Source organism: Suncus etruscus, chromosome 1 (assembly GCF_024139225.1).
Source record: "Suncus etruscus isolate mSunEtr1 chromosome 1, mSunEtr1.pri.cur, whole genome shotgun sequence".
Lineage (NCBI taxonomy): Eukaryota > Metazoa > Chordata > Mammalia > Eulipotyphla > Soricidae > Suncus > Suncus etruscus.
In genome coordinates this window covers 30,554,518-30,582,160 of record NC_064848.1, presented here as the reverse complement: position 1 = coordinate 30,582,160, position 27,643 = coordinate 30,554,518, and the positions used below count along the sequence as shown (strand labels likewise).

Sequence of the window (27,643 nt, the reverse complement as noted above, 5' to 3'; positions counted from 1 at the left end):
CATGTCACTTCTTTGTGTTTTGACTTGCCCAACAGCTGAGAAGAGATGAATCCTTCCCTTGTGGTTGTCTTATGTGATTGAACAGGATTCTGTGGGTTCAGTCCCCCATAGAGTAAGAAATCAATAGTTGTAGATTGTTATTAACATTGTGTTTAGCTCAGGGTTGGTCACATCCTTTTCTTTTGCTTACATTTTCACCTTTTGCTCTTGAACTCCCTTACCACTCCTCTGGTCAGTCTTGCTTTATATTATGAAAAATGAAAATGTACACAGGTCAATACTAATGTTAATGCTTAATTCTAATTGACTATAACTCTGGAGGGAGAAGTCACTGAGTATTAGTCAGTAAATATTGAATGGAAGGAGAGAGGAGAAAAATGAGAAGGAAAATATACCACAAGCAATATTTGTTGGTTAACACACTTTATATTTAACAAAATAATTTTTAATAATATATTTTTTACACATCAAATATTGTTGCTAGAATCCCCTTTTTACAGTTTAGTGTTGAGTTATTAATTTTTCTCACTAGTTTTCAGGCACACCATTTTGGAAAGATTTTAGAAACTGAATTGTTTTTGAACAGGCATCAGCTGACAAACAAGATGTTGATCCCTTATTTAAACAGAGCTGTAGTTAAAGCCGAGAACCAAAGGCAGAAGAAGAGTACGACAGCGGCTGAGGTGACAGTGTGGCTGTTAACAAGCCTTCAAAAAAAAAAACATAAAACAAAACAAAACAAAAACAAAAATAACAGAAGGGACCAGAATGTTGTTCAGAGTTTGGGAAGAATTTCTCAGTGACCGGGTTGGGTTGAAGGAAGTTGTAAAATACTTCTCGGTTTATGAGAAATTCTTTCACAGTAGAGGTTCATCTCTCCCAAAAGGGGAAAAAAATGTAAGTGGTACAAAGTTTTAAAGGAATCAGCTTGTAGTAAATCTCTACATTGAAAAAATAAAACCAGCAACAACAACAACATAATCCCTCTGGCTGGTAATGGAGGCCATTGAATAGCCTTTCTTCTCAAACCCTCTGAAAAAAGCTTCGTGCTGTTTAAATTCTGTATGCTAGTAAAAATTCTTGTGATTATCACTGTGCAAAAACTGATACAAAATTTCTGTACCCTGGCCTTCCTGTTGCACTGTTTTTTATAGTTTGGCACAGTCACTTCTTAATAAGAGACAGTCTTCTATGCTCTATGGTTATATCATTGATATTTTCTGGGTTTCCAATCTTATTCTTGTCATTTATTATTATTTCTTTCCAAGAATGTGGAATTTTTTGAAGCTGGCAACAGGCAACCTCAGGGCAAAGAAAGCTCTATAACGCATCTCTGTCTAGACACAAGCTGCAGTGTGGAATGCCTTTGCTTTGGAGTGCAGGAATAAATCATGCAGAATTGTTCATGAATGATTCATGGCTATCTCTATGATGTATCCATGGTGGTAACTGGAAGGCACCAACCTTTTGCAAACCCATGTAGTGGAGGCGACTTCCTGTTCTTCAGTAGATCGTGCTGTTTGTATCTCAATAAGAGCAAAGTATGCGTGAGAAGTATCAGGTTCAACTCATCAACACATTCATTTTGGAAATGATACCTTTTTAATGTGTGTGTGTGTGTGTGTGTGTGTGTGTGTGTGTGTGTGTGTGAGTAGAGATGCTTTCAAGAAGGAGAGGCTGCCAATTTCAAATGAAAACCCAGTTGAGAGACTAAAGAAGTGGATCCTGAGTGGGAAAGAGAAGCATCCTTCCCTTTGGAAGAAATGACCTCTCCTCTGGGAAGAGGAGGCACTCATTGTGCACAACCAAAGGGCTTAGATGCTCCCCAAAGCAAGCTATCACCAAGATTTTTCTGATGTCCCTTCCTTAGCCTCTCTACAGATGGTTCTAGATATTATTGGCTTCTCAAGCAGAGGATATTTCACTTTGTAACCCCTCCCTTAGTGACATTTGGCAATGTCTAGAGACAGTCAATGATTACAACTAGAGTATTGCTATTATTACTGCATGGATAGAAGATCAACCTTTCAAAATGACAGAGCAGCCCTACTGCAATTAAGTGTCTGGCTCAAAAATGCCTCGCTAAATTTGAGAAACCTTATTCTAGAAGGTGACACTTTATAGAAATCTATGCCCAAGGCCAGGTTTGGGTAGAAGCAGAAATGGAAAGAACACACAATGAATAAAACTTCAGTGCTCTTCATTTACCCCACCATCTATGCCAGGGTTTTCAAAACAAGAGAGTGGAATAAGCAACTATCTATGCCATATGGTTTTAGAATTGTTGAATTTGCACTTATATCAAGGTGGCATCAGATACCCTGTGTATTTTTTCTGTTACTATACTAGCAGCATTACCAGGGCAACCTTGAGACTCTGCAAATGTTCACTTTAATTATCCAGTGGCTAATATATACATTTAAAAAAATGTTCAACAAATGGAATCGTATTGTGCAAGACCCACTGTACCCTAATCTTTAATTTTAAAGCAGCACTTGAGGTGGAAATTGTGTCCTGAATCTGTGTTTTTAGACATAGGGCTGAGCGGTCATAACTACCATGGCAAAAGCAGTTCTGAACCACAAGCATTGTGTATGGCTACTATCAGCTGAATCTGAATTCAAACGCCAGGCATGTTTAGAAGCATTCAGATTCACAGTGGGGCTACTCCCAGCCTGGTTCTGTGTTTACAGATCCAGGTGATCAAGTGGGTTTAGAGTGTGTTTAATTATAAGCCAAAATCTAGTCCAGCCTCAAGAGGAGGTCTGGCAATTGATGCCATCATTTTGATGACTTGTCTCCCTTTGCTTTTTTTAACTCAAGGCCATGGTGTACCTACCATGTTTATTTTTGTTTGTTTGTTTGGCAGTTTTAAGGTTTAGTTTATGAAATTAGTGGTTTGGAAGGATCAAAGTGTGAGCCTCCATGTAATGCAGCAAGCACCACTTCCCTACCCTGCCCAGAACTGAGTCTTTCTGTGAGTGCCCCTACTTTCTGAGTATACAAGGCATGGTTCACTTGTGAAGACTGATGGTTGGATGCCTTTGTGTCTTCCTGGTCAGAAAGGGTCTTCACCCTAATATTTTTTTTGTTTGTTTGTTTTGTTTTGGGGCCACACCCAGCAGTGCTCAGGGGTTATTCCTGGCTCTGCACTCAGAAATCACTCCTGGCAGGCTCAAGGGATCATATGGGATGTTAGAGATTGAACCCAGGTTGGCCATGTGCAAGGTAAACGCCCTACCTGCTGTGCTACGGCAGTGGACACAATTTAGAATTCTAATGAGCAGTCAAATCCAGACAATTAGTATCTTGTGATGAAAACAATTTAAAAAAATGTACGGAGAGAATGCCATGTGATATACAGAAGAATATAAAAGAGTAAATCAATGAATGGTGAACTGGCAGGCTAGAAGTTTCACCAGAATTGGAGCCTCTCTGAGACTTTCTTTTCTTTTGTTTCAGAAATGCAGTCATTAAATCACCATGAAGCAAGAAGAATATCAAAAGCAAATTGGAGAGCTATATACCATATATATTTTATATAGCAAGAGAGAAATGTCCTCTTAGTAAAATATTCACTTTTGTCAACCCTAAAAGGTTTTGCTGGTGACCCTGTTGTAGCTGGCAGGAGTTTGTTGATTTTGTTTAGTTTTAAACATGTGCAGTGTAGCAGCCATAACGTTCTCTTCTAAGAACTCGTCATGGGCAGGGAACTTGTTCTATACAATCTGCTTGCCTTGGCATTCGCGTTTTGAACATTGAGCAGGCTTCCACCAGTCCCCATTGTGACAGTGACAGATGTTACATTCATCCACTTTCACTTCAATGCCAGCTGGAATTATTGTGGTTCCTGCAAAGCAGTTTGGACCTGGAACATATACATACATTGATTAGTTAATTAAATCTGGAAGGCATTCCTTCTTTTCCCAACTCATGAACATTTCCCACCAAAACAAAATAAAAAAACAAAGCAAAACGGAACAGTGAAGCATACCCCCTAACCTGGAATATGGAGGCATCCACTTAATTTATCATCAAAGAATTGCTTAGGTATTTTCTAGATATTCAAGCTATCAATCCTAATGTTTTTATATACTTCTTATATTTTCTGTCTAATAAAAATGTAACTTGTGGGTCAACAAATAAAATTCTATTGTTTGTGAGTGCATGCAGTTTTCTAAATTTGAGGCTGTTTGAATGAAGTTCTATTTGCTTTGTCTTCTGGGGCAAAAGGACTGCTGAAGTGGCTTCAGGAATTTGAGCTGTGGGGTCTAGCCTGGTCTATATTCCATGATGGTAACCCTCAGGACTGTTCTCTTGCTTCCGTGATGAAGAGAAAACAAACTTGCTCACTGCCCATTTTTAGTTCTTCCTCCAGCCTGGTTCCTGGAATCCCCAGCTTGTTTCTTGATAACAATGAATAATTCATGACCAGATGATTTATTCATGTCCCAAACAAGCTTTGTTAGAGGTTCATTTGATTTTTATAAATGGAGCTCCTCTAATCTGCTGGCTATCTTTTTTCTTTTTTTTTCAAGAATGACCCAAATGGTTGACTTCTGAAAGTCAGCAGAAATTTTATTTTACTTTATCGAATTCTGAAAGCTTTACTGAATAATTGCACCTCACTGTTATAGATGGGAGTTGAAAAATTTAACAATTTTCTTTTATATTTCTTGTTTCTTTTCTCTCTTTTTAGTAATTTATTTATTCATTCGTTTTTCTATCTTCTATCCCTGCAATCCTGCCAATGGATAAACATCAGTATTCCATGCTAGTAATATTATTGATCAAATTCAAGTGATATGAACATTTTTTTTCTAAAATGTCATGGATAATTTGCATTTCTAAAGTTATTTTGACTCTGTTCACATCCAGTCTGACCTAGATCTGACTGGGCAGTAGGGAGGTTTAACAACAGTACCTTTGGAAAAAAAAAAACAAAAACAAAACAGCTCCATTTAGGCAATGCCTCTTAGCTATGTTCTGAGATTCCCTCAATTCTGCATCCAGGAAAAACGCATGAATAGGTGTGTAATTTTCTCAAAGATAAAAGTACAAAGACATTTTAGTATTTCAAAATGTAAATATTCCATCTTCTGGAACTAATCCAGTGGTCCTTATATATGTAGTTAGGTGGACCAAGGTATAATTATGACATTATGGCATTATGACAAGAAACTTTTTCCTGAGTAAAAATGAATGGTTGACATAAGAATATTTTCTTTCTTTTTAGGGGGGTTTGGGTCACACTCGGTGGCACTCAGGGGTTACTCCTGGCTCTGTGCTCAGAAATAACTCCTAGCAGGCTCGGGGACCATATGGGATTCCGGGAATTGAACCACCATTTGTCTTTGGTTGGCCGTGTGCAAGGCAAATACCCTACTGCGGTGCTATCTCTCTGGCCCTAGAAATATTTTTATTTGAATAATTGAAAAGCCAGATAGTTTTCTGGATATGTTAGTGTCATTCTAAACCCATTGCATCCTTTCTATTTTGCTTGGTTCTCCAAGCTGAACTGTGATTCAGGTATTTGTCCACCATAATGAGGATGAGTTAGATAGAAATACTAAGGATAATATATTAAAGAATTATAGTCTGATAGTTTCAAGATCATTGGTGAGTAAAGCCAGTCAACTCTAGGTCAGACTAGGTTTGAACGGTGTAAAAATAGCTTCAGAGATGCAATTCTTTTACCACCATCACCAGTTTTCCTGGATACAACTCAGTGAAAGGAATAGTTTCTCTTTTCATTTCTAACTCTTTCCACTCTTTATACTTTTTTTTTCTGTTTTTTTTTTTGGGGGGGGTCACATCCATCAGTACTCAGGGGCTACTCCTGGCTCTACGCTCAGAAATCAGTCCTGGCAGGCTTGGAGGACCATTTGGCATGCCAGGATTCGAACCACTGTCCTTCAGCGTCTAAGGCTAACGCCTTACCACTGTGCTATCACTCTGGCCCCCACTCCTTATACTTTAATATGTCTACATAGGGATTCTTTTTCCTAATGTGATTCCCAAACAAATAAATTCTTAAAATATTTGCATTTTGCTCTTCAGTGTTTTTCCAGCTTCTTGAGAGGATTTGGAAATTTGTCAGGATAATTTTGACTGAGTAACTTGAATATGTACATGTGCGTCTAAAAGGCTAGCTATCAAGGTCAGGTTGATACTGAGGCAAAGGAAAAAACAGGGATGAATCTTGATGAAAGAGACTTCTCCCAAACTTTCTGCCACTGGACCTCTCAGACGCCATGACAAAAGCCAAGCCTGCTAAGGACAGAAAGGCCAATACACCACCAACCACCCCTTGCACAGTTAAACAGACCACTTTTTTAAAATCACCTTGAAACTCCTGCACTCCAATCCACCCAACGCAAAGAACAATAGGGAAAATAAGAAAGACACCAGCAGCTGGGATATGGAGAGAAATCCTAGCAAATTTCCAAGTCCTTCAAAGTGCAAAAACCCTATAGAAGAGAAACTAAAATAAGGACTTAATGTCTTAGCAATAGAATTCAAGGAGTCACTAATCAAAAAATATTAAGAAACTATAGATGAACAATTCAACCAACTCAAAAAAGAACTCTATCAAAATATGAGAAAATTCATACAAATGTAACTAAGAAAATAAAAAAAACATGCTAACAAGCCATAGTAGCAGAATTACACACAGAGAAAGTGTCATGGATGAACTTGAAAACAAAATACATGCCAACGACAACAAAAATGTCAATAAAAAATGTGATACAAAACACAAGTAAAATAATCTATGAATAATAGGAATACCAGAGGGGAGGAAAAATGTAAAGGGGAAGAACAAGTTGTGAGGGATTTAATAGCAGATAATTTTCTCACTCTCTGGAAAGAGATGGCTGTACAAATCCAAGAGAAGAAAAAAGTACCAAACAAAATAGACCCTAACTGATTAACAAGACATATAGTGATCTTAATGGCAAAAATCAAAGAGAAAGATGAATTCTTCAAAGCAATAAGGAAGAAAAAATTTTCAAGTACAAAGGAAGGAATATAAGAATAAAGCCAGATCTTCTATTTGAAACAATTCAGGCAGAAGACAGTGGAATGACATAATTAAACTACTAAATAAAAGAAACTTCCAACCTAGAGTCTACTACCCTGTAAAACTCTCATTTACATGGGAAATAGGGTTAAAAACATTTTCAGGGGGCTGGAGCTGTGGCATAGAGCAATAAGGCATCTGCCTTGCCAGCGGTAGCCTAGGAAGGACCGTGGTCCAATCCCCCAGCATCTCATATGGTCCCCCAAGCCAGAAGCGATTTCTGAGCACATAGCTAGGAGGAACCCATGAGCATCACTGGGTGTGGCCCACAAAACCAAAACCAAAAACAAAACATGGAAACATTCTCAGACAAAAAGGAACTGACAAAATTTGAGCTAACCAAACTGATTCTAAGTGAACTACTTAGAGTTCAGTTACACAAACAAATCCCCACTGGTAACAAAAACCCTTTAAAATATCATTGCACAACAACCCTCTCTGTCAATAATTTTCTTAAATGTCAATGAACTAATACCTCCAATTAAGAGGTACAGAGTACAGGGTTGGATCAAGAAACAAAACCCAGATATCTGCTGCCTGCAGGAAACACACATAAAAGCTCAGGATAGACACAGGCTGAGAGTAAAAAATGGAAATCAGTTATAATGCCACTGGAAGACCAAAAAAAAAGTTGGTACAGCCATACTCATATCAGATCAAATTGCATTCAACCTCAAGAAATTACTGAGATACAAAGAAAGACATTTCATATTTATCAGAGTAAAATAGACCAAGAAGTACTAACTCTGATCATCATATATGCACCAGTGTAGAGCCAGCAACATATGGAAGGCTTTTGTTTGCAAACCTGGAGAAACATAGAGATGGAATGTGATAGTAGTAGAAGATTTTAACACACTCTTATTGCCACTAGACAGATTCAATAGACAGAACACTAGGAAAGACATAAGAGTCTTAAATGAGCAACTAGAAGAACTAGGACTAATGCACTTATAAAAGGCCCTTCATACTCAGAAAATGGAATACACATTCTTACCAAGTGCACATGGAATCTTTTCTAGAATAGGCCATGCTTTAGGACTCAAATATAACTTACATAAAATCACAAGTATAAGAATTATACTGAGCACCCTATCAGACAGACTACAATGCAACAGATATCAAGATAGACTGTAAAAAGAAGATGTGGAGAAAATCTAATATCTGGAGACTAAACAACATGTTGCTTAAAATAGCTGGGTCAGAGAGGAAATTAAGCAATAAATAAAATGATTTCTTGAGACAAATGATGATGAAGAAGCAAATTGCCAAAATCTATGGAACACAGCAAAACTGTAATTAAGGAGAAACTCATAGCAATACAGGCCTACATTAAAAAAGAGGAAAACGACAAAAATCAACAGCTTAAAAGAACACCTTAAGTATATTGGAAAACCAGCAGCAAAGGAACCCAAACACAAGGAGAAGATAAGAAATAATAAAAACCAAAGCAGAAATAAACAACACAGAAACAAAGAAAACAAAACAATGAATTAATGAGACCAGGAGCTGTTTTGTTTTGTTTTGTTTTGTTTTATTTTTTTAATATTATGCAAGATAGAAAAATCACTGGGAAAACTCATAGGAAAAAAAAAAGTAAAACACCAAAGTAAATAGGATCACAAATGAAAGGTCAGAGATTACAACAGAACCTCAAGAAACCCAAGACATCATGAGGGCTTATTATGAACAACTGTAGTCAGTTAAGTTAAAGAGCCCAGAAGAAATTGACAGGTTCCTGGAAAAATATCATTTTCTGAGACTTAATATGGAGACTGTAGAAAGCCTAAAAGAGGCCAATAACATGAAAAGAAATTGAGACAGTAATTAAAAAACTCCCCAGGAATAAAAGTCCAGTACAGGATGGTTTTACAGGTGAATTCTCACAAACATTCAGAGAATAATTACTACCAATGATCTGTCTCTTCCAAACCACTGAAAAGATAGAAACCCTCCCTAATTCCTTTTATGATCTATATCATACTCATTCCTAAAGCTGATAAAGATACCACCAAGAAAGAAAACTACAGACGAATCTCACTAATGAACATGTATGCAAAAATCCTTAACAAAATCTTTGTAAACCGAATACAACAACACATCAAAAAATTATACACCATGACCAAGTGAGTTTCATCCCAGAGATGCAAGGGTGGTTCAACATATGCTAATCAACCAACATTATATATCACATCAACATAAAGATAAAAACCACATGATCATATCAATTGATGCAGAGAAGGCATTTAAGAAAATCCAGCACCCATTCATGAGGAAAACACTCAGAAAAGTAGGGTTGAAAGGAACATTCCTCAAGATAATTATAGCTATCTATAAAATTAATATCTATAAAATAAAATGTTGACCCACAAACATTATCCTTAATGTTGAAGTACTGAAAGCATTCCAACTAAGGTCAGGTGATAGGCAAGATTGTCTACTGTCTCCACTCTTATTCAACATAGTATTAGACATTCTAGCAATAGAAATTAGAGAAGAGAAGAAAATGAATCAAATGCATTCAAATAGGGAAAAAGAAAGTCATGCTACATTTTCAGATGATATGATGATATACATTGACTACAGAATTCACAGAAAAGCTCCTAGAAACAATAAACCAATACAGCAAAGTGGCAGCTATAAAATCAATAAACAAAAGACAGTAGCATTCTTTTTACAAATAATGATGCAAAGGAGAAAGAGATAAAGAAGTTCATCTCATTTAAAATAGCACCCAAAAATATCAAGTACCTAGGAATCAACTAAACAAAAGATCTTTTATACCATAAAAATTTCAAAATGCTTCAGAAAGGAATTGAAGAGGACCTACCCCAGGTTCTTGGGTAGGAAGAATCAACATCATCAAAATGACCATCTTACCTAAACTACTATGTATGTCAACACAATCCCTACCCAAATTCAGACATCACTTTTTAAGGACTTAAAATAACCAGTTATAAAGTTTATGTGTAACCACAAAAGACTTTGGCTAGCCAAATTCATATTGAAAAATTAGAAACTGGGTGCTATATTTTTTATTTAACCTGAAGCTTTACTATAAAGCCATAATGATCAAAATAGTATGGTACTGTAACAAAGACAGAATCTATGATTAATGGATTACAAAAGAATATCCAACAACATATCCCAAATATATGATAAACGAATAATTGACAAATGAGCCAAGAACTTGAAATGAAACAAAACAGTCTCTTTAACAAATGGTGTTGGAACAACTGGATAACAACATGTAAGAAATTATGGGGCCGGGCAGTGGCGCTAGAGGTAAGGTGCCTGCCTTGCCTGTGCTAGCCTTGGACGGACCGTGGTTTGATCCCCCGGTGTCCCATATGGTCCCCCAAGCCAGGAGCGACTTCTGAGCGCATAGCCAGGAGGAACCCCTGAGCGTTACCAGGTGTGGCCCAAAAACAAAAAACAAAACAAAACAAAACAAAAAAAATTAAAGATTGATCCTTACCTCACATCTCAAAAAGTCAACTCAAAATGGATTAAAGATCTTGAAATCGGACAGGAAGCTATAAAGTTCCTTGATTAAAACATAGGCAGAACACTCCAAGAATTATAGCTCAAAAAAGTCATTGATGATAGAATGCCATTGACAAAAGCTATAGCATTAACCTAAATAATTGGGACTACATCAAACCAAAGTTTCTGAATGGGAAAAGAACCATAGGCTAAAACTAGAAGATAGGTAATGGAATGGAAAAAGTTTTTTCATTAAAAACATCAGATTCCTATGACAGTATACTGGAGACACCCTGTATCTCTTAGGCCAAGGGAATTCCCTTTCTAATCTCCCCAATATTTACTGTGCCTATGCAAAAAAAGAGAGAAAGAAAAGCACAAATTAATTTTTTTGTTATTGTTGTTTGTTTTTTCATTTGTTGTCGTTGGTTTTTACTTTGTTTTATTTTTATTTTGGGACCATGGTTATTGTTTGGTGGTTGTCTTTATTGCTGTGGTGCTTTTCAGGTTTTTTCATTTTTACTTTTTTCTGTATTGTTGTTATTTTTCTTCCTTTCCCCCCTTTCTTTTAAATTGATATTTATAGCCTCTAGAAGGACTTTTCCCATTTTCTGCTTGTTTGATTTTTGCCCCCTACTTTTTTCTTTCAAACAGAATCACATAACTTGAACCATCTTGTTCTGCCTCATAAATTGAGGGGGTAATAATGGAGGGTACCAAGACCAGTCGTATGAACACTGAGTAGAAATAAAAAAATGATTAGACTTAAACACCAAATCCAAAGCCAACGACAACAGAATCTATACCAATCTATAACAAGCTAGACACAGAGGGGACCACTTATACTAGCAGCCCCGGGTGACAAAGGAGGGATATATCGGATGCATGCTGGGGACAGGGGTAGAGGGAGGACAACATTGGTGGTGGGGATGCCCTTGATTCAATGTTACTATGTACCTAAAATATTATTGTGAAAGATTTGTAATCCACTTTGGTGAAAATAAAAATTATTTAAAACAAAACAAAACAAAACAAAAAACCATCAGATAAATGTTTGATAGCTAGGATACACAAAGCATTCACAGAGGTTAGCTCCACAAAACCTAAAGAGAACATCAAAAATGGGGAAAAGAAATAAACAGACACTTTCCGAGGAAGACCAAAAAGTGGGCAATAGACACATGAAATATGTTCATTGTCATTTATAATTAGAGAAATCCAAATCAAAGAGAACAATGAAGCACCATCTTACACTATTGAAGATGGCACATATCAAAAATAATGGAACCAATCACTGTTGGAGGAATATGGTAAGAAAAGAACGCTCATCTACTGCTTGTGGGAATGATGCCTGGCCCAACCTCTGTGGAAAACAATATGGAGGGTTCTCATTAATCTCAAAATTGAGCTGTTATATGATCCAGCAATCTCTCTCTTGGGCATCTATCCCCAATACTTTTGGGTATTAATCCAAAAATGTATTCATTGCAGCACTCAGGATAATAGAAAAAAATTAGAATCAACCTAGATGTCCAAAAACATATGAGTGGATCATGAAGATGTGGTGCATATACACATAATACATAGCAGCAGTAAGAAATGATACAATCAGGTCCCGGAGAGATAGCACAGCGGCGTTTGCCTTGCAAGCAGCCGATCCAGGACCAAAGGTGGTTGGTTCGAATTCCAGTGTCCCATATGGTCCCCCGTGCCAGGAGCTATTTCTGAGCAGACAGCCAGGAGTAACCCCTGAGCAACGCCGGGTGTGGCCCAAAAACAAACAAAATAATAATAATAATAATAATAATAATAATAAATGATACAATCAGGGGCTGGAGCAACAGTACATCAGTTGGGCATTTGCCTTGCAAGTGGCTGACCAGGACGAACCTGGGTTCAATCCCTGGCATCCCATATGGTCCCCCAAGCCAGGAGTAATTTCTGAGTGCATAGCCAAGAGTAATCCCTGAGCGTCACCTAGTGTGGCCCAAAAATAAAAGCAAACAAACAAAAAAAAGAAATGATATAATCATGCAGTTTGCAGCAACATGGATGGAACTAGAATATATTATGTTAAATGAAGTAAGCCAGGAGAAAGTTAAATACAGAGTTATATCACTTATATGTGGTATTTAGAATAACTCCACAAAGAAACACAATGGTGTAAATGGTAGATACTCTGAACACCATAGTTGCCGGAGTATAGTCAAAAGGGATTAAATCAAGTGGAAGATGAAAAACACAAAGATTTTACTCTCTTTTATACTACAAAGAAACCTGCAACAAAGGCGACAGCTATTTAAAGCGAACAGGTTCAATCAACCTCTCACTACAAAATCTATAATAATGTCCTAATGTTTTTATCCACAGAATCAGGTGCAGAATTTAATCGGAAACTGAAGACTCCCATTGCAGTGCTCACTATCAGTATATTTTAGGGCATTAATTGTTTTATGTATAAAATAACTCTTCAACTTCTTTGTCCACAGAGGTTCTTGGAGAAATAGGTTCGACACCCTAATTTTGCAATTCAATGCACTATTATATTACACTATATTTACAGTGTTCATTATGACAATGTATTGACAAAATAATCCAGTTTACCCATATCCTTTTGATTATGACTTCTACTACGGAGACACCCTATATCTATTAGGACAAGGGAATTTTCTTTCTAATTATCCAATACTTACTATGCCTATGCAAACAAAATAAAACAAAACCTTGCCACATCAGCTCCCCCCCTTTTTTCTTTTTTGTCTTTATTTTTTTCATCTTTTAAATTTATATTTATAGCTTCTCAACAGGGGCTCCCACCTGCTTTTTTTTTTAACAGAACCATAAAATACGAATCATCTTGTTATGCCTCATATTTCTATGGCTTCCTACAAATTGAGAAAAAAAAGTGGATGATACTAGGGGCAAAGCAGTCTCATGGGCATTGAATGGAAATAAAAACTGATCAGAACTACATACCCAACCCAATGTCAATGACAATAGGATTAAGAGACCCAATCTACAACAAGCTTTACACAAAAGGGACCTGTTAACACTATCAGTCCAGGGAACTAAGTGTGGAGGTATGGATGCACGCTTGGAACTATGGTGGAAAGAGGTCAACACTGGTGGTAGGAATTGCCATAATTTACTATCACTATGTTCCATAAATATAACTGTGAAAGACTTGTAATTCCCATTGTTCTCAATAAAAACTATTTAAAACAAGAGAGACCTCTACGAGGTCATCATATAAGTATTGAGGAGATTTTACTGTGGAATGCCAACGCTCATATACTCCAATTACTCCATATGCGTGTCATTTTCTCACTGTATGTATTTGATCTGTATCTACACATCATTCCTTAAGAGTTATAGAATTGCTTTAACCTCAGCTCAAAAAAATATATTGATTGACAGAATGTAAAGAAGGATCTTTTGCACTTCACCAAGATTGAGTCAAGGGTAAACTGCCTGTAAATATTCATGCAACCTTTCAACTGTTTGCTTGGCAGTCAGAGGGATTTTTACAAACTAAAAAACTCCAAGGTGATCACATTAACAGTGATTTTATGAGCATCCATCAGAAAACCTTGTTGTAACTAAAAGGAAACACATGCTTGATGTTTAACAGTAAATTTTTTTCTCTCATGATGCATCTTTTTCTTTAAGAAATGCAACATGAACTAGTATTGCCAGAAAAACCTTGGATTCATTAAGAAGTAAAATTTGAAATATTTTTTGTTACTGAATGTTTGAAATATTTTACTGTAGCCAATTTTTCATGACCCCTACATTCAGTTATGTGGCAAGTCAGTGAAACTACCCACAGTATAAGAAGATAGAATTGAGTTATTTTTTGTTTGTTTTAAATAATATCTTTATTTAAGCACTACCATTACATGTTTGTAATCATGATTAAAATCATGTAATTATGTAATCATGTAAACATGATTAAGCATGTTTGTAGTTGTGTTTCTATCATCAAAAGAACACCCCCTTCACCAGAAAAACATTCACACCACATATGTCCACCATTTTACTCTTCCCCCACCCCTTGCCTGTATTTGAAACAGACATTCTACTTCTCTCACTCATTAACATTTTCATGATAGTTGTTATTGTAGTTACTTCTCTAACTAAACTCATCACTCTTGTGGTAAACTTCATATCATAGGCCGTTCCTTCCAGCCCTCATCTCTATTGTCTTTGGGTAAGGGCTGGAGTGGTGGCACAAGCGGTAGGGCGTTTGCCTTGCATGTGCTGACCTAGGACAGACCGCGGTTCAACCCCCCTGGCATCCCATATGGTCCCTCAAGCCAGGAGCTATTCCTGGCCACAGAGCCAAGAGTAACCCTTGAATATCACTGGGTGTGGCTCCCAAACAAAAATATTAATAGTATTAATATTAATAAAAATGTCCTATTTTTTTAATCCCATAGATGAGTGAGACTATTCTGTGTCTATCTCTCTCCTTCTGACTATTTCACTCAGAATAATAGTTTCCTTGTCCATTCATGTATAGAAAAATTTCATGACTTCTTCTCTCCTGATGCTGCATAATATTTCTTTGTGTATATGTACCACAGTTTCTTTAGCCATTCATCTTTTGAAGAACATCTGGGTTGTTTCCAGATTCTGGCTACAGCAAATAGCACAGCAATGTGAGGAAGGCATTTTTGTATTGAGTTTGTTGTGCCTAGGGTATCTCCCTAGGAGTGGTATAGCCAGATCATATAGGAGCTCAATTTTAGTATTTTGAGGAATCTTCATATTGTTTTCCCTAAAGGCTGGACTAGGAGGCATTCCCACCAGCAGTGAATGAAAGTTCCTTTCTCTCCAGATTCCTGCCAGCACTGATTGTTCTTGCTTTTTGTGATGAGTGCCAGTCTCTGTGGCATGAGATGGTACCTCATTGTTGTTTTGAATTGCATCTCCCTGATGATTAGTGATGTAGAGCAGTTTTTCATGTGCCTTTTGACCATTGGTATTTCTTTTTTGAGGAAGTGTCTGTTCATTTCTTATTCCCATTTTGTGATGGGGTTAGATTTTTTGTTAAGTTCTGTCAGTACCTTGTATATCTTTGATATTAGCCTCTTATCTGATGGGTTTCTCCCATTCTGTGGATGGCCTTTATATCCTAGTTACTATTATCTTTAAGGTGCAAAAAGTTTTTTAGCTTAATATAGCTTATCCCCACTTCCACTTATTTGGAGAGTGATGTTTCCTCCTTGAAGATGCCTTTAGTTTCAATGTCATGGAGTGTTTTATCTACATGTTGTTCTATATACCTTATGGTTTCTGGTCTGATATCAAGGTCTTTGATCCATTTGAATTTGACCTTTGTGCATGGTGTTAATTGGAGGTCCAAGTTTGCTTTTTTGAATGTGGCTGACTAGTTGTCTCAATACCACTTGTTAAAGAGGCTTCCCTTGCTCCATTTTTATTTCTTGCCCCTTTATCAAAGACTAATTGGTTGTATGTCTGGGGAACATTCTCTGAATACTCTAGTCTATTCTATTGATCTTAGGGTCTATCTTTATTCCAATACCATGCTGTTGAGAGAGTTGGTAAGCAGAATAATTGGGGCTATTTACAATTGTTCTAGTTTCTATCTTTCTTCTTATATAGTGGTACAGAATATGCAATATTTTTGAGTATATGAGTATCTAAATGAATTCTTTACATAGAAAACTTGTTCTTTCTATTCTGTTCCTTTTATCTAGTAAGAAATAGAGTTTGCTTTATGTGAAAGAAGTTGCTTAGAAAAGTGAACTCAGAGGCAACAGTGACATATTTTAAAGTAGAAGACTTGGAGACACTCCAGGGAGAAGTGAAAATGATTAAACTGAAGGCTGGCAAATAGTACCTCTGAGAAAGGTTAAAGGGATTGAAATTATTTAATCTAGAAAGAGAAGACAGAGAAATAATTCAATAACTCTCAGAGAATGAAGGCTTATGTGAACAATGGTGATCAACTGTCCTTTCTTTCGATGTCTGGAGTAATAAGAAATGAAGATAGCTCAATTATCCTCTAAATGGAAACACACAGAAGCACACACATTTTCTGAGCATTGAGAGCTGTGGATAACAATTAGCAGTGAATGAGATCTTATAGCATTCTTTCAAAATACAGGAGGTATCACCTATGAAGCAGAATTAAACTAATATGTTCCTTGAATTTTGTAATTTATATGGTCTGATTCTAAGATATATCATTTCTTATGGTCATACTATGACAAATATTCAAAATTTTACATGTTTATTGACAATGGAATAAAACAAGCTAGTTTGTTGTACATAAACAAGAATATGTAATCAAATCTTGCCTTAATATGGTTATAGAAATATTTGGTAGCGTGTAAACAAAGAAAATAAATGAGAAAACAATGATGTCTTAAGCACTAATACCAGAAAATTGTCACACTGAATCTAAATACCCTCTGGAAACGACATCAGAGATAGAAAATAACTTGTCCAAGACCACCTATTAAGGAAATTGTCTCAATGAATATGAACTCTGACCCACAGGATGTTTATAAATGTTTAGGAAAGGAGAAACAGTGTGTTTCTGGATTCTTTCGCCTTAATTCTAACACTGTAGAATTGAGAAATCCAGTTGGTTTTAGTAATGAGGTGCATTATGTTGAGAAATTTGATGGCTAGAAATAATTATCACTGTTTTCCCAAGATTTTGATCAAATTTATAGGTTTATGAGAAAATTGATGGACACAATAGATGATGTTTTCTCAAGAACTTGGCCAGATATACCATTTAATTTTTTTTTTTTTTTTTGGTTTTTGGGCCACACCCAGCGGGGCTCAGGGGTTACTCCTGGCTGTCTGCTCAGAAATAGCTCCTGGCAGGCACGGGGGACCATATGGGACACCGGGATTCGAACCAACCACCTTTGGTCCTGGATCAGCTGCTTGCAAGGCAAACGCCACTGCGCTATCTCTCCGGGCCCTACTATTTGATTTTTATGTTATCTTTTTAGCATCCAGAAAATACAATTTGTCTAAAAACTTAAAGAATTTTTTTCATAAATAAGATACTTAGGAAGCAAGACTCTAGTATTATTTTGGGTAGCAGTAAGTGCTACTGAGACTAGTAACAATTGAGAGTTAGTATGAAGGTCAACTACAACTCAGGGGATTCTTTACATCCAAGTGGTGCTTCTATGATTAAGTGATTTAGACAAACACTCTGTAACTAAAATATAATTGGGATCTTATATATATATAATTGGGGAACAATTATTTAATACAAATAGTCAACAATTTACTTGACCCCCTTTTCAGAAAATGATCATTCCTTACACTCTTAAAAATATAGTCTTTAAGCAAATAAACATAAAGCACTCACCAATTGCACCTGATGCTACTCCTCTGCCCATCTTTGTAAGTCCTCCTATCCTGAGAGGTTTTATTGTCTACTTTAGTAATCACTGGTTCACTCTCAGAATAGATTTATATTTTAAAATAAAGCTCAAATATTTATTGGAAATTAAAAATAGTAAGGAAAAAATGAAAAGCAGATTGGTAAATCTTGCACATGAAAATCTTTTTCTAGGGTTGGAGAAAAAACTTAATGGGCTGAAGTCTGAATTGCATGACAGAGTACTGGGTTTGGTCCTTGACTTTGAATGGTACCTTAGGATTTCTGGGAGCAACACTTGAGCTCTTAATTGGAAGTAGTTCCTTCAAAAAGCAAACAAAATTTCTAATACAAAAACCTCAATAAATTTCTGTCCTATTCTATATTTCTCTGAGAATTCATTCTTTTTGCCTATGACATAAAACAGGTTTATAGATCTATTTTTCTCACAATATAAATCATTCAAAAGAAATCTAAGGAAGGTACATATATGATTTGCCACCTCTACCTTACATAGATAACTGCACAGATATTTAGTGGTCAGAGGAGTGATGTCTGAAATGATTTCTCCAGCCTAAATAATATCAGAACCCAGGATAAAATATAAGAGGTCATATCATATGTATGTTTGTAAGAATAGAGATGATTCACTCAGTCCCTGCATTTTTATTTCTTAGTAAGTTCTAACTGATAAGCAATATGGACAAAAAAGACTGTAATCCAGTCACACCTTCCAAAAATGCATGCATATTTTGATAATAAACGTCACAACTTGTCTGAAGGAACAAATACACAATCTGAAAATAGGGCTGTTTAAGAAATAAATCAGAAGAGAAATTAGAGAACAGAGAATTTGACTGAGATTTTAGATCTATTTGAAAGTTGGAAGTCTGTGCGTATAAAAACGGTAAAGGTTTAACCTACCAAGAAGGCATGGTGATGACATAGTAAAAGTGGGTAAGAAAATAAATTCTAGTGATTAAAAAATATAATTGTGTTCTAGAATTAGTGCTTAGGAAAATAATTACTGGTCTGTAAGAGTCAATTATTAATATTCAGGAACTTTGTAATCTTGTTCCCATTATTTTGATAAATTAAAATTGATCATGGTGGAAAACATGGGTTTAATTTTATGTACTTTGGGGGACACACCAAGTGGTTCCTGCTTGCTATTCAGGAAGAGTGAAGAGTGAGGTACTTTCAGTGGAATGTAAGGACCATCTGGTACTGGGGATCAAACCTAGACCTCCTGTATGCAAAGCATGTATTCTCATCATTCAGACTATTATTTCAGTCCCCAGATCAAGATTTGATAACCCCTTCCCTGAGAACCAGTTAAATATTTACACAACCATATATATGATTAATCAAGAAGTAAAATCTTTGGGTTTGTAAGTTGCACTGATAGTTTTTATGTGATCGTTCCTTATTGCACACATTATTAGACTAGACATAGTTTAACTTGATATGCTCAGGATATTTAAGATTGCAGATAAAGAGTACAATGCTCACAAATTTAGACACTATATGACAAAGGCACAATTTTTTATGCTTTGCCTTAAACCATCTGAAATGTTTGCTTAAATGCTGGGTTAATATCAAATTAGTGTCAGTAATTAACACATTAGTTTGAATTAAATTATCAGATGATCCCTTATAGAAAATAAGGCCCTAAGGGAAGAGGTTTTAAAAAGTGCAATTTGAGCTAAGGAAAGGAGAAGAAGTGTTAGGAGGTGAGAAATAATTTTTAAAAAGACAAACTTAGACACCCTTAGGGGTCTAGGTTTTTTTTTTTTTTTTTTTTCAGGACCTAGTCTTTGTTTTTTTTTTTGTTTGTTTAGTTTTTCTTTTTTTTTTTTTTTACACCACCCATCACCAGTGCAACATTCCCATCACCAATGTCCCAAGTCTCCCTCCTCCCCACCCGACCCCCGCCTGTACTCTAAACAGGTTCTCAATTTCCCTCATACATTCTCATTATTAGGACAGTTCAAAATGTAGTTATTTATCCAACTAAACTCATCACTCTTTGTGATGAGCTTCCTGCGGTGAGCTGGAACTTCCAGCTCTTTTCTCTTTTGTGTCTGAAAGTTATTATTGCAAGAATGTCTTTCATTTTTCTTAAAACCCATAAATGTGTGAGACCATTCTGCGTTTTTCTCTCTCTCTCTGACTTATTTCACTCAGCATAATAGATTCCGTGTACATCCATGTATAGGAAAATTTCATGACTTCATCTCTCCTGACAGCTGCATAATATTCCATTGTGTATATGTACCACAGTTTCTTTAGCCATTCGTCTGTTGAAGGGCATCTTGGTTGTTTCCAGAGTCTTGCTATGGTAAATAGTGCTGCAATGAATATAGGTGTAAGGAAGGGGTTTTTGTATTGTATTTTTGTGTTCCTAGGGTATATTCCTAGGAGTGGTATAGCTGGATCGTATGGGAGCTCGATTTCCAGTTTTTGGAGGAATCTCCATATCGCTTTCCATAAAGGTTGAACTAGACGGCATTCCCACCAGCAGTGGATAAGAGTTCCTTTCTCCCCACATCCCCGCCAACACTGTTTATTCTCATTCTTTGTGATGTGTGCCATTCTCTGTGGTGTGAAGTGGTATCTCATCGTTGTTTTGATTTGCATCTCCCTGATGATTAGTGATGTGGAGCACTTTTTCATGTGTCTTTTGGCCATCTGTATTTCTTCTTTGTCAAAGTGTCTGTTCATTTCTTCTCCCCATTTTTTGATGGGATTAGATGTTTTTTTCTTGTAAAGTTCTGTCAGTGCCTTGTATATTTTGGAGATTAGCCCCTTATCTGATGGGTATTGGGTGAATAGTTTCTCCCACTCAGTGGGGGCTCTTGTATCTTGGGCACTATTTCCTTTGAGGTGCAGAAGCTTCTCAGCTTAATATATTCCCATCTGTTAATTTCTGCTTTCACTTGCTTGGAGAGTGCAGTTTCTTCCTTGAAGATGCCTTTAGCCTCAATGTCCTGGAGTGTTTTACCTACGTATTGTTCTATATATCTTATGGTTTTGGGGCTGATATCGAGGTCTTTAATCCATTTGGATTTTACCTTCGTACATGATGTTAGCTGGGGGTCTAAGTTCAATTTTTTGCAAGTGGCTACCCAGTTTTGCCAACACCACTTGTTGAAGAGGCTTTCTTTGTTCCATTTAGGATTTTTTGCTCCTTTATCAAAAATTAGATGATTGTATGTCTGGGGAACATTCTCTGAGTATTCAAGCTTATTCCACTGATCTGAGGGCCTGTCTTTATTCCAATACCATGCTGTTTTGATAACTATTGCTTTGTAGTAAAGTTTAAAGTTGGGGAAAATAATTCCTCCCATATTCTTTTTCCCAATGATTGCTTTAGCTATTCGAGGGTGTTTATTGTTCCAAATAAATTTCAAAAGTGCCTGGTCCACTTCTTTGAAGAATGTCATGGGTATCTTTAGGGGGATCGCATTAAATCTGTACAGTGCTTTGGGGAGTATTGCCATTTTAATGATGTTAATCCTGCCAATCCACGAGAAGGGTATATGCTTCCATTTCCGCGTGTCCTCTCTTATTTCTTGGAGCAGAGTTTTATAGTTTTCCTTGTATAGGTCCTTCACATTTTTAGTCAAGTTGATTCCAAGATATTTGAGTTTGTGTGACACTATAGTGAATGGAGTTGTTTTCTTAATGTCCATTTCTTCCTTATTAGTATTGGTGTATAGGAAGGCCATTGATTTTTGTGTGTTAATTTTGTAGCCTGCCACCTTGCTATATGAGTCTATTGTTTCTAGAAGCTTTTTGATAGAGTCTTTGGGGTTTTCTAAGTAGAGTATCATGTCATCTGCAAACAGTGAGAGCTTGACTTCTTCCTTTCCTATCTGAATTCCCTTGATATCCTTTTCTTGCCTAATCGCTATAGCAAGTACTTCAAGTGCTATGTTGAATAGAAGTGGTGAGAGAGGACAGCCTTGTCTTGTGCCAGAATTTAGAGGAAAGCCTTTCAGTTTTTCTCCATTGAGGACAGTATTTGCCTCTGGCTTGTGGTAGATGGCCTTAACTATATTGAGAAAGGTTCCCTCCATTCCCATCTTGCTGAGAGTTTTGATCAAGAATGGGTGTTGGACCTTGTCAATGCTTTCTCTGCGTCGATTGATATGATCATGTGATTTTTATTTTTCTTGCTGTTGATGTTGTGTATTATGTTGATAGATTTACGGATGTTAAACCAGCCTTGCATTCCTGGAATGAAACCTACTTGATCGTAGTGGATGATCTTCTTAATGAGGCATTGAATCCTATTTGCCAGGATTTTGTTGAAGATCTTTGCATCTGCATTCATCAGCGATATTGGTCTGTAATTTTCTTTTTTCGTAGCATCTCTGTCTGGTTTAGGTATCAAGGTAATGTTGGCTTCATAAAAGCTATTTGGAACTTTTCCTGTTTTTTCAATTTCATGAAAGAGTCTTGCCAGGATTGGTAGTAGTTCCTCTTGAAAGGTTTGAAAGAAGTCATTAGTAAATCCATCTGGGCCTGGGCTTTTGTTTTTGGGCAGACATTTGATTACTTTCTTAATTTCCTCAATAGTAATGGGTGTGTTTAGATATGCTACATCCTCTTCATTCAATCTTGGAAGATTATAAGATTCCAAAAATTTATCCATTTCTTCCAGGTTTTCATTTTTAGTGGCATAGAGTTTCTCAAAGTAGTTTCTGATTACCCTTTGAATCTCTACCATATCAGTAGTGATCTCTCCTTTTTCATTCCTAATACGAGTTATCAAATTTCTCTCTCTTTCTTTCTTTGTTAGTTTTGCCAGTGGTCTATCAATCTTGTTTATTTTTTCAAAGAACCAACTTCTGCTTTCGTTGATCTTTTGGATGGTTTTTCTGGTTTCCACTTCATTGATTTCTGCTCTCAGCTTTGTTATTTCCTTCTGCCTCCCTATTTTTGGATCCTTTTGTTGAGCACTTTCTAATTCTATGAGCTGCGTCATTAAGCTATTCAGGTATGCCCCTTCTTCTTTCCTGATGTGTGCTTGCAAAGCTATAAATTTTCCTCTCAGTACTGCTTTTGCTGTGTCCCATAGGTTCTGATAAATTGTGTCTCCATTGTCATTTGTTTTCAGGAAGGTTTTGATTTCCTCTTTGATTTCATCTCGGACCCACTGATTATTCAGTATGAGGCTATTTAACTTCCAGGTGTTAAAATTTTTCTTCTGTGTCCCTTTGTAGTTTATATATAATTTCAGGGCTTTGTGGTCAGCAAAGGCAGCCTGCAAAATTTCTATCCTCTTGATATTATGGAGATATGTTTTGTGTGCTAACATGTAGTCTATCCTAGAGAATGTCCCATGTACATTAGAGAAAAATGTGTATCCAGGCTTCTGGGGTGGAGTGTCCTGTATATATCTACTAGGCCTCTTACTTCCATTTCTCTCCTCAGGTCTAGTATATTCTTGTTGGGTTTCAGTCTGGTTGACCTGTCTAGTGTTGACAATGCCGTGTTGAGGTCTCCCACAATTATTGTGTTGTTATTGATATTATTTTTCAGATCTGTCAACAGTTGTATTAAATATTTTGCTGGCCCCTCATTCGGTGCATATATGTTTAGGAGGGTGATTTCTTCCTGCTGTACATATCCCTTGATTAATACAAAATGTCCATCTTTGTCCCTTACTACTTTCCTAAGTATAAAGTTTGCATCATCTGATATTAATATGGCCACTCCTGCTTTTTTTTGGGTGTTGTTTGCTTGGATGATTTTCCTCCAGCCTTTTATTTTGAGTCTATGTTTGTTCTGACTATTCAGGTGCGTTTCTTGTAGGCAGCAGAAGGTTAGATTGAGTTTTTTGATCCATTTAGCCACTCTGTGTCTCTTAACTGGTGCATTTAGTCCATTGACATTGAGAGAAAGAATTGTCCTGGGAGTTAGTGCCATCTTTATATTAAAGTTTGGTGTGTTTGTTGGTAAGCCTTGTCTTAAAGTATGCCGTTCAGTTTTTCTTTTAAGAATGGTTTTGAGTTTGTGAAGTTTTTGAGCTGTTGTTTGTCTGTGAAACTATGTATTGTTCCTTCAAACCTAAAAGTGAGTTTTGCTGGGTACAGTATTCTAGGCGAAGCATTTATTTCATTGAGTTTTGTCACTATGTCCCACCACTGCCTTCTGGCCTTGAGTGTTTCTGGTGACAGGTCTGCAGTAAATCTCAAGGATGTTCCCTTAAATGTAATTTCTCTTTTCGATCTTGCTGCTTTCAGAATTCTGTCTCTATCTATGGGATTCGTCATTGTGACTAGAATGTGTCTTGGGGTGTTTTTTCTGGGGTCTCTTTTAGTTGGCACTCTTCGGGCATGCAGGATTTGATCACATGTATTCATTATCTCTGGTAGTTTCTCTTTAATGATGTTCTTGACTGTTGATTCTTCCCGGAGATTTTCTTCCTGAGTCTCTGGGACTCCAATGATTCTTAAGTTATTTCTGTTGAGCTTATCATAGACTTCTATTTTCATCTGTTCCCATTCTTTGAGTAATTTTTCCATTGTTTGATCATTTGCTTTGAGGCTTTTTTCCAATTTCTTCTGCTGTATGTAATTGTTATGTATCTCATCTTCCAGTGTACTGATTCTATCCTCAGCTGCTGTTAACCTGTGGGAAATCTCAAACATGTTTTTCTTCAATTCATCTACTGAGTTTCTCAGACCTGTTATTTGATCTGAAATTTCCGTTTGGAGTTTTCTCATTTCTATCTTCATATTCTCCTGATTCTTTTTAGTTTTCTCTTCTATACTTTGTTTGAGTTCTTTGAACATGTTCCATATTGCAACTCTAAACTCCTTATCTGAGAGACTGACTAGGTGGTTGATCATGTTCAAGTCATCAGAGTTGCCATCTTCATTCTCTATGTCTGGCACTGGCCCATGTTGTTTCCCCATTGTCACACTAGTACTGCGTGTTTTTCTACGTGTTGTGATTGTATTCATTGGCTAAATGCTGTGCACCGTCGCGAAGGGGAGCGGAGCAACCGTGCTCCTCTGGCTTCTCCCTTTCTGGGCGTGTCGACTCACCTCCACGGAAGGCTCACAGGAAGGCAGGCTGGCAGATGGGCTGCACCCAGGATGAAATCAGGCCAAAAGTGCAGGACAGCAGAGTAGAGAGGCAGAAGGGTGCTGGCATCTGAGATCCAGCGAAGTTCAGTGGCTCCTCCCTTTCTGGGCGTGTCGACTCACCTCCACGGAAGGCTCATGGGAAGGCAGACTCCCCGGAAAGCTCACAGGAAAGCAGGCTGGCTGATGAGCTGCACCAAGGGTGAAATCAGGCCGAAAATGCAGGACAGCAGAGTAGAGAGGCAGAAGGGTGCTGGCATCTGAGATCCAGCAGAGTTCGGTGGCTCCTCCCTTTCTGGGCGTGTCGGCTCACCTCCAAGGAAGGCTCACGGGAAGGCAGACTCCCCGGAAAGCTCACAGGAAAGCAGGCTGGCTGATGAGCCGCACCAAGGGTGAAATCAGGCCAAAAATGCAGGACAGCAGAGTAGAGAGGCAGAAGGGTGCTGGCATCTGAGATCCAGCAGAGTTCGGTCAGGGGTCTAGGTTTTATGTAATCTGATGGAAGTTCTCGCCTGGTTGGGAAAGGGGATGATCCATCAGCCCAATAATAAAAGCAAGCCTAAAAGATAGTTTTTATGGGAATTTGTATCTAGAGGTTATCTTTAATAGATGGGAGACTTAAGCTCAGAAACAATATAATCAGGAACCAGGCTCAAAAGCTTAGCACAGACCTGTTGCAGTGAAGAAAGACCTTCGGTATAAACACACACACACACACACACACATAAAACATATATATCAGATATAATCTGACATATAATATGATATGTATTTGATATAATTATATATGTATTTACTTATTAGTAGCATTAACCAGCATGGTCATGGATAGATTGGCAAAAATATCTAGTACAGTGACCTCATTTATCATTCTTGTCAATCTTGAAATTACTAGAATCCAGTTGAAAGTCTGTAATGGTTGAAAATACAAATAGGCTTTGCCAAGAGTCTTTACTGAACTGCAAAGGGACCTGGGATTTAAATATCTGGTACTCATAGCTTCTCCAGAAAGAGGAAGCCTTTCTTAACATGTAGAGGATTCCACAAGCACAAGAAGGTAAATTGTTTATTACCTCTGCAATACATAATGGAAAGAGGGGACAATGAAGATTTTTTCTAATGTATTTCCAGGATAGACTGCTAGTGTCTTTGACTAGAAATAAAGTGACAAGATAAATAGCTATTCAGACAGAGTGCTCTAAGCATGAGGATAAGACAGGCTTTCTGCCTCCATGGGTTGACTATATAGTGGGCTGAACTGGCAAAAGCACAAAAGAAAACGGGCCATTTCAAATCATTCTATACTAAGCATAAGAGGAGATGATGCAGGCAAATGAACAGTCCCAGAGTGGGGAAAATCTTTACACTTTACAGGGCTAGTTCTTACATTCTTTTCAAATTTTATACTCAGTATAGTGATGTAAGATGGTTATCTGGAATCCCAAGACACAAGTGAGAAAGTAAAGATACCAAAGATTAAGGGTCTTGATAAACAGCATAGAGTTAAACTCCAGGGGAAACTTGAATTTCAGCCTTCATATTCTTGGTCCCCAGTGACATCCTGAGTAAAACCCTTTGCATGGGATTATTTACTGTAAATGGTAGTTGTTATTCTACACTCTGCAATTCTTATTTCCCAATTCTGTCTTACAGCATTTTTCAGAGGATATCAAAATCCATTTGATAAGTAGATTCATTTAATCCCTTCTAAAGTCCTTTAAAAATCTTCATGCATGATTCTACTTCCTTCACACCTGAGTAACTATTTTTTGTATTATTTTATAAGTGAGACAGGAAGGTTTCAATGAACCACAGTAAGTTGAAGGTGATTAAACTGGAAGATAGCATCTCATGCCTTTATATACTCCATGCCTGAAGTCAGTCTGTGTGAGAAAGAGTTCTTTTCCTTTCCTCCTGGTTTTACTGGCACCTGCGGAGTGGTTTGGGATGGTCAAAAGTGTAAGACTAGTATATTTAAGTTTCTGGGGATTATTTTCGTTTTGAGGATAATATGTTTATCAAGGATGAATTTAGAGGTGAAAGAAAATTGGCACAAAATTCTCCAATGATACAGAAGTAGGTGCCTCCTGAAGCTTTAGGTTTCTTTTTTTTCTGGAACTGTAAAACAGAAATTGGTCCCCAGAAGCAGATAGAGCTAAAAAGGCAGTACGGTTCTGAGGATTTGCATGGAAAGCAGCCAGATTTCCCATGAGTACTCTGAGTGGGAGGTGCTCTCTCACCACTGCTCTCTGACCCTGATCATCTTGATAGGCAAGCCTCTTCCTTCCCAGGGACTGGGAGAGTCAGGCTGCTCATGACCTCTTCGCAGGCATTTCTGGATTATAAATTCCTATCACATTCCTAATAAAGCTTCCCTCTGACAACTGCCTCAAACTGCTTCATAGTTCATCTTTAGAGCATTGCAATTTGGGGGCTTGGTTTGAAAATTTATTATTGAAGCCTCATGTTTTATAGAAATTGCTTGTAAGTGGTCTTCCTGCTGCAGTGTGGAAAGTTTCTTATTGTGGAATGTCATAAACAACCTATATTTATTTATCGGAGCTAGAAATTCTTGTTTCAGTAGAAGGCTTGTGGGCTTTG

The 27,643-nt window shown here is 37.2% G+C and overlaps 1 protein-coding gene across 2 annotated transcripts in view; it reads right to left on the bottom strand.

The window, feature by feature from the left end:
- The window catches only part of VWC2L (von Willebrand factor C domain containing 2 like), a 331,484-nt gene that overhangs the window by 88,791 nt on the left and 215,050 nt on the right, over positions 1–27,643 (bottom strand). The window contains exon 4 of one of the 2 annotated variants that reach the window (XM_049784199.1): positions 3,517–3,868. The exons of the other annotated variant lie outside the window; for it this stretch is intronic. Coding sequence (XP_049640156.1) covers positions 3,720–3,868 — 149 coding nt within the window. The 3' untranslated portion in view covers positions 3,517–3,719. Of the gene's footprint in view, positions 1–3,516; positions 3,869–27,643 lie in introns of those variants that run through there. 2 annotated transcript variants of the gene reach the window in all.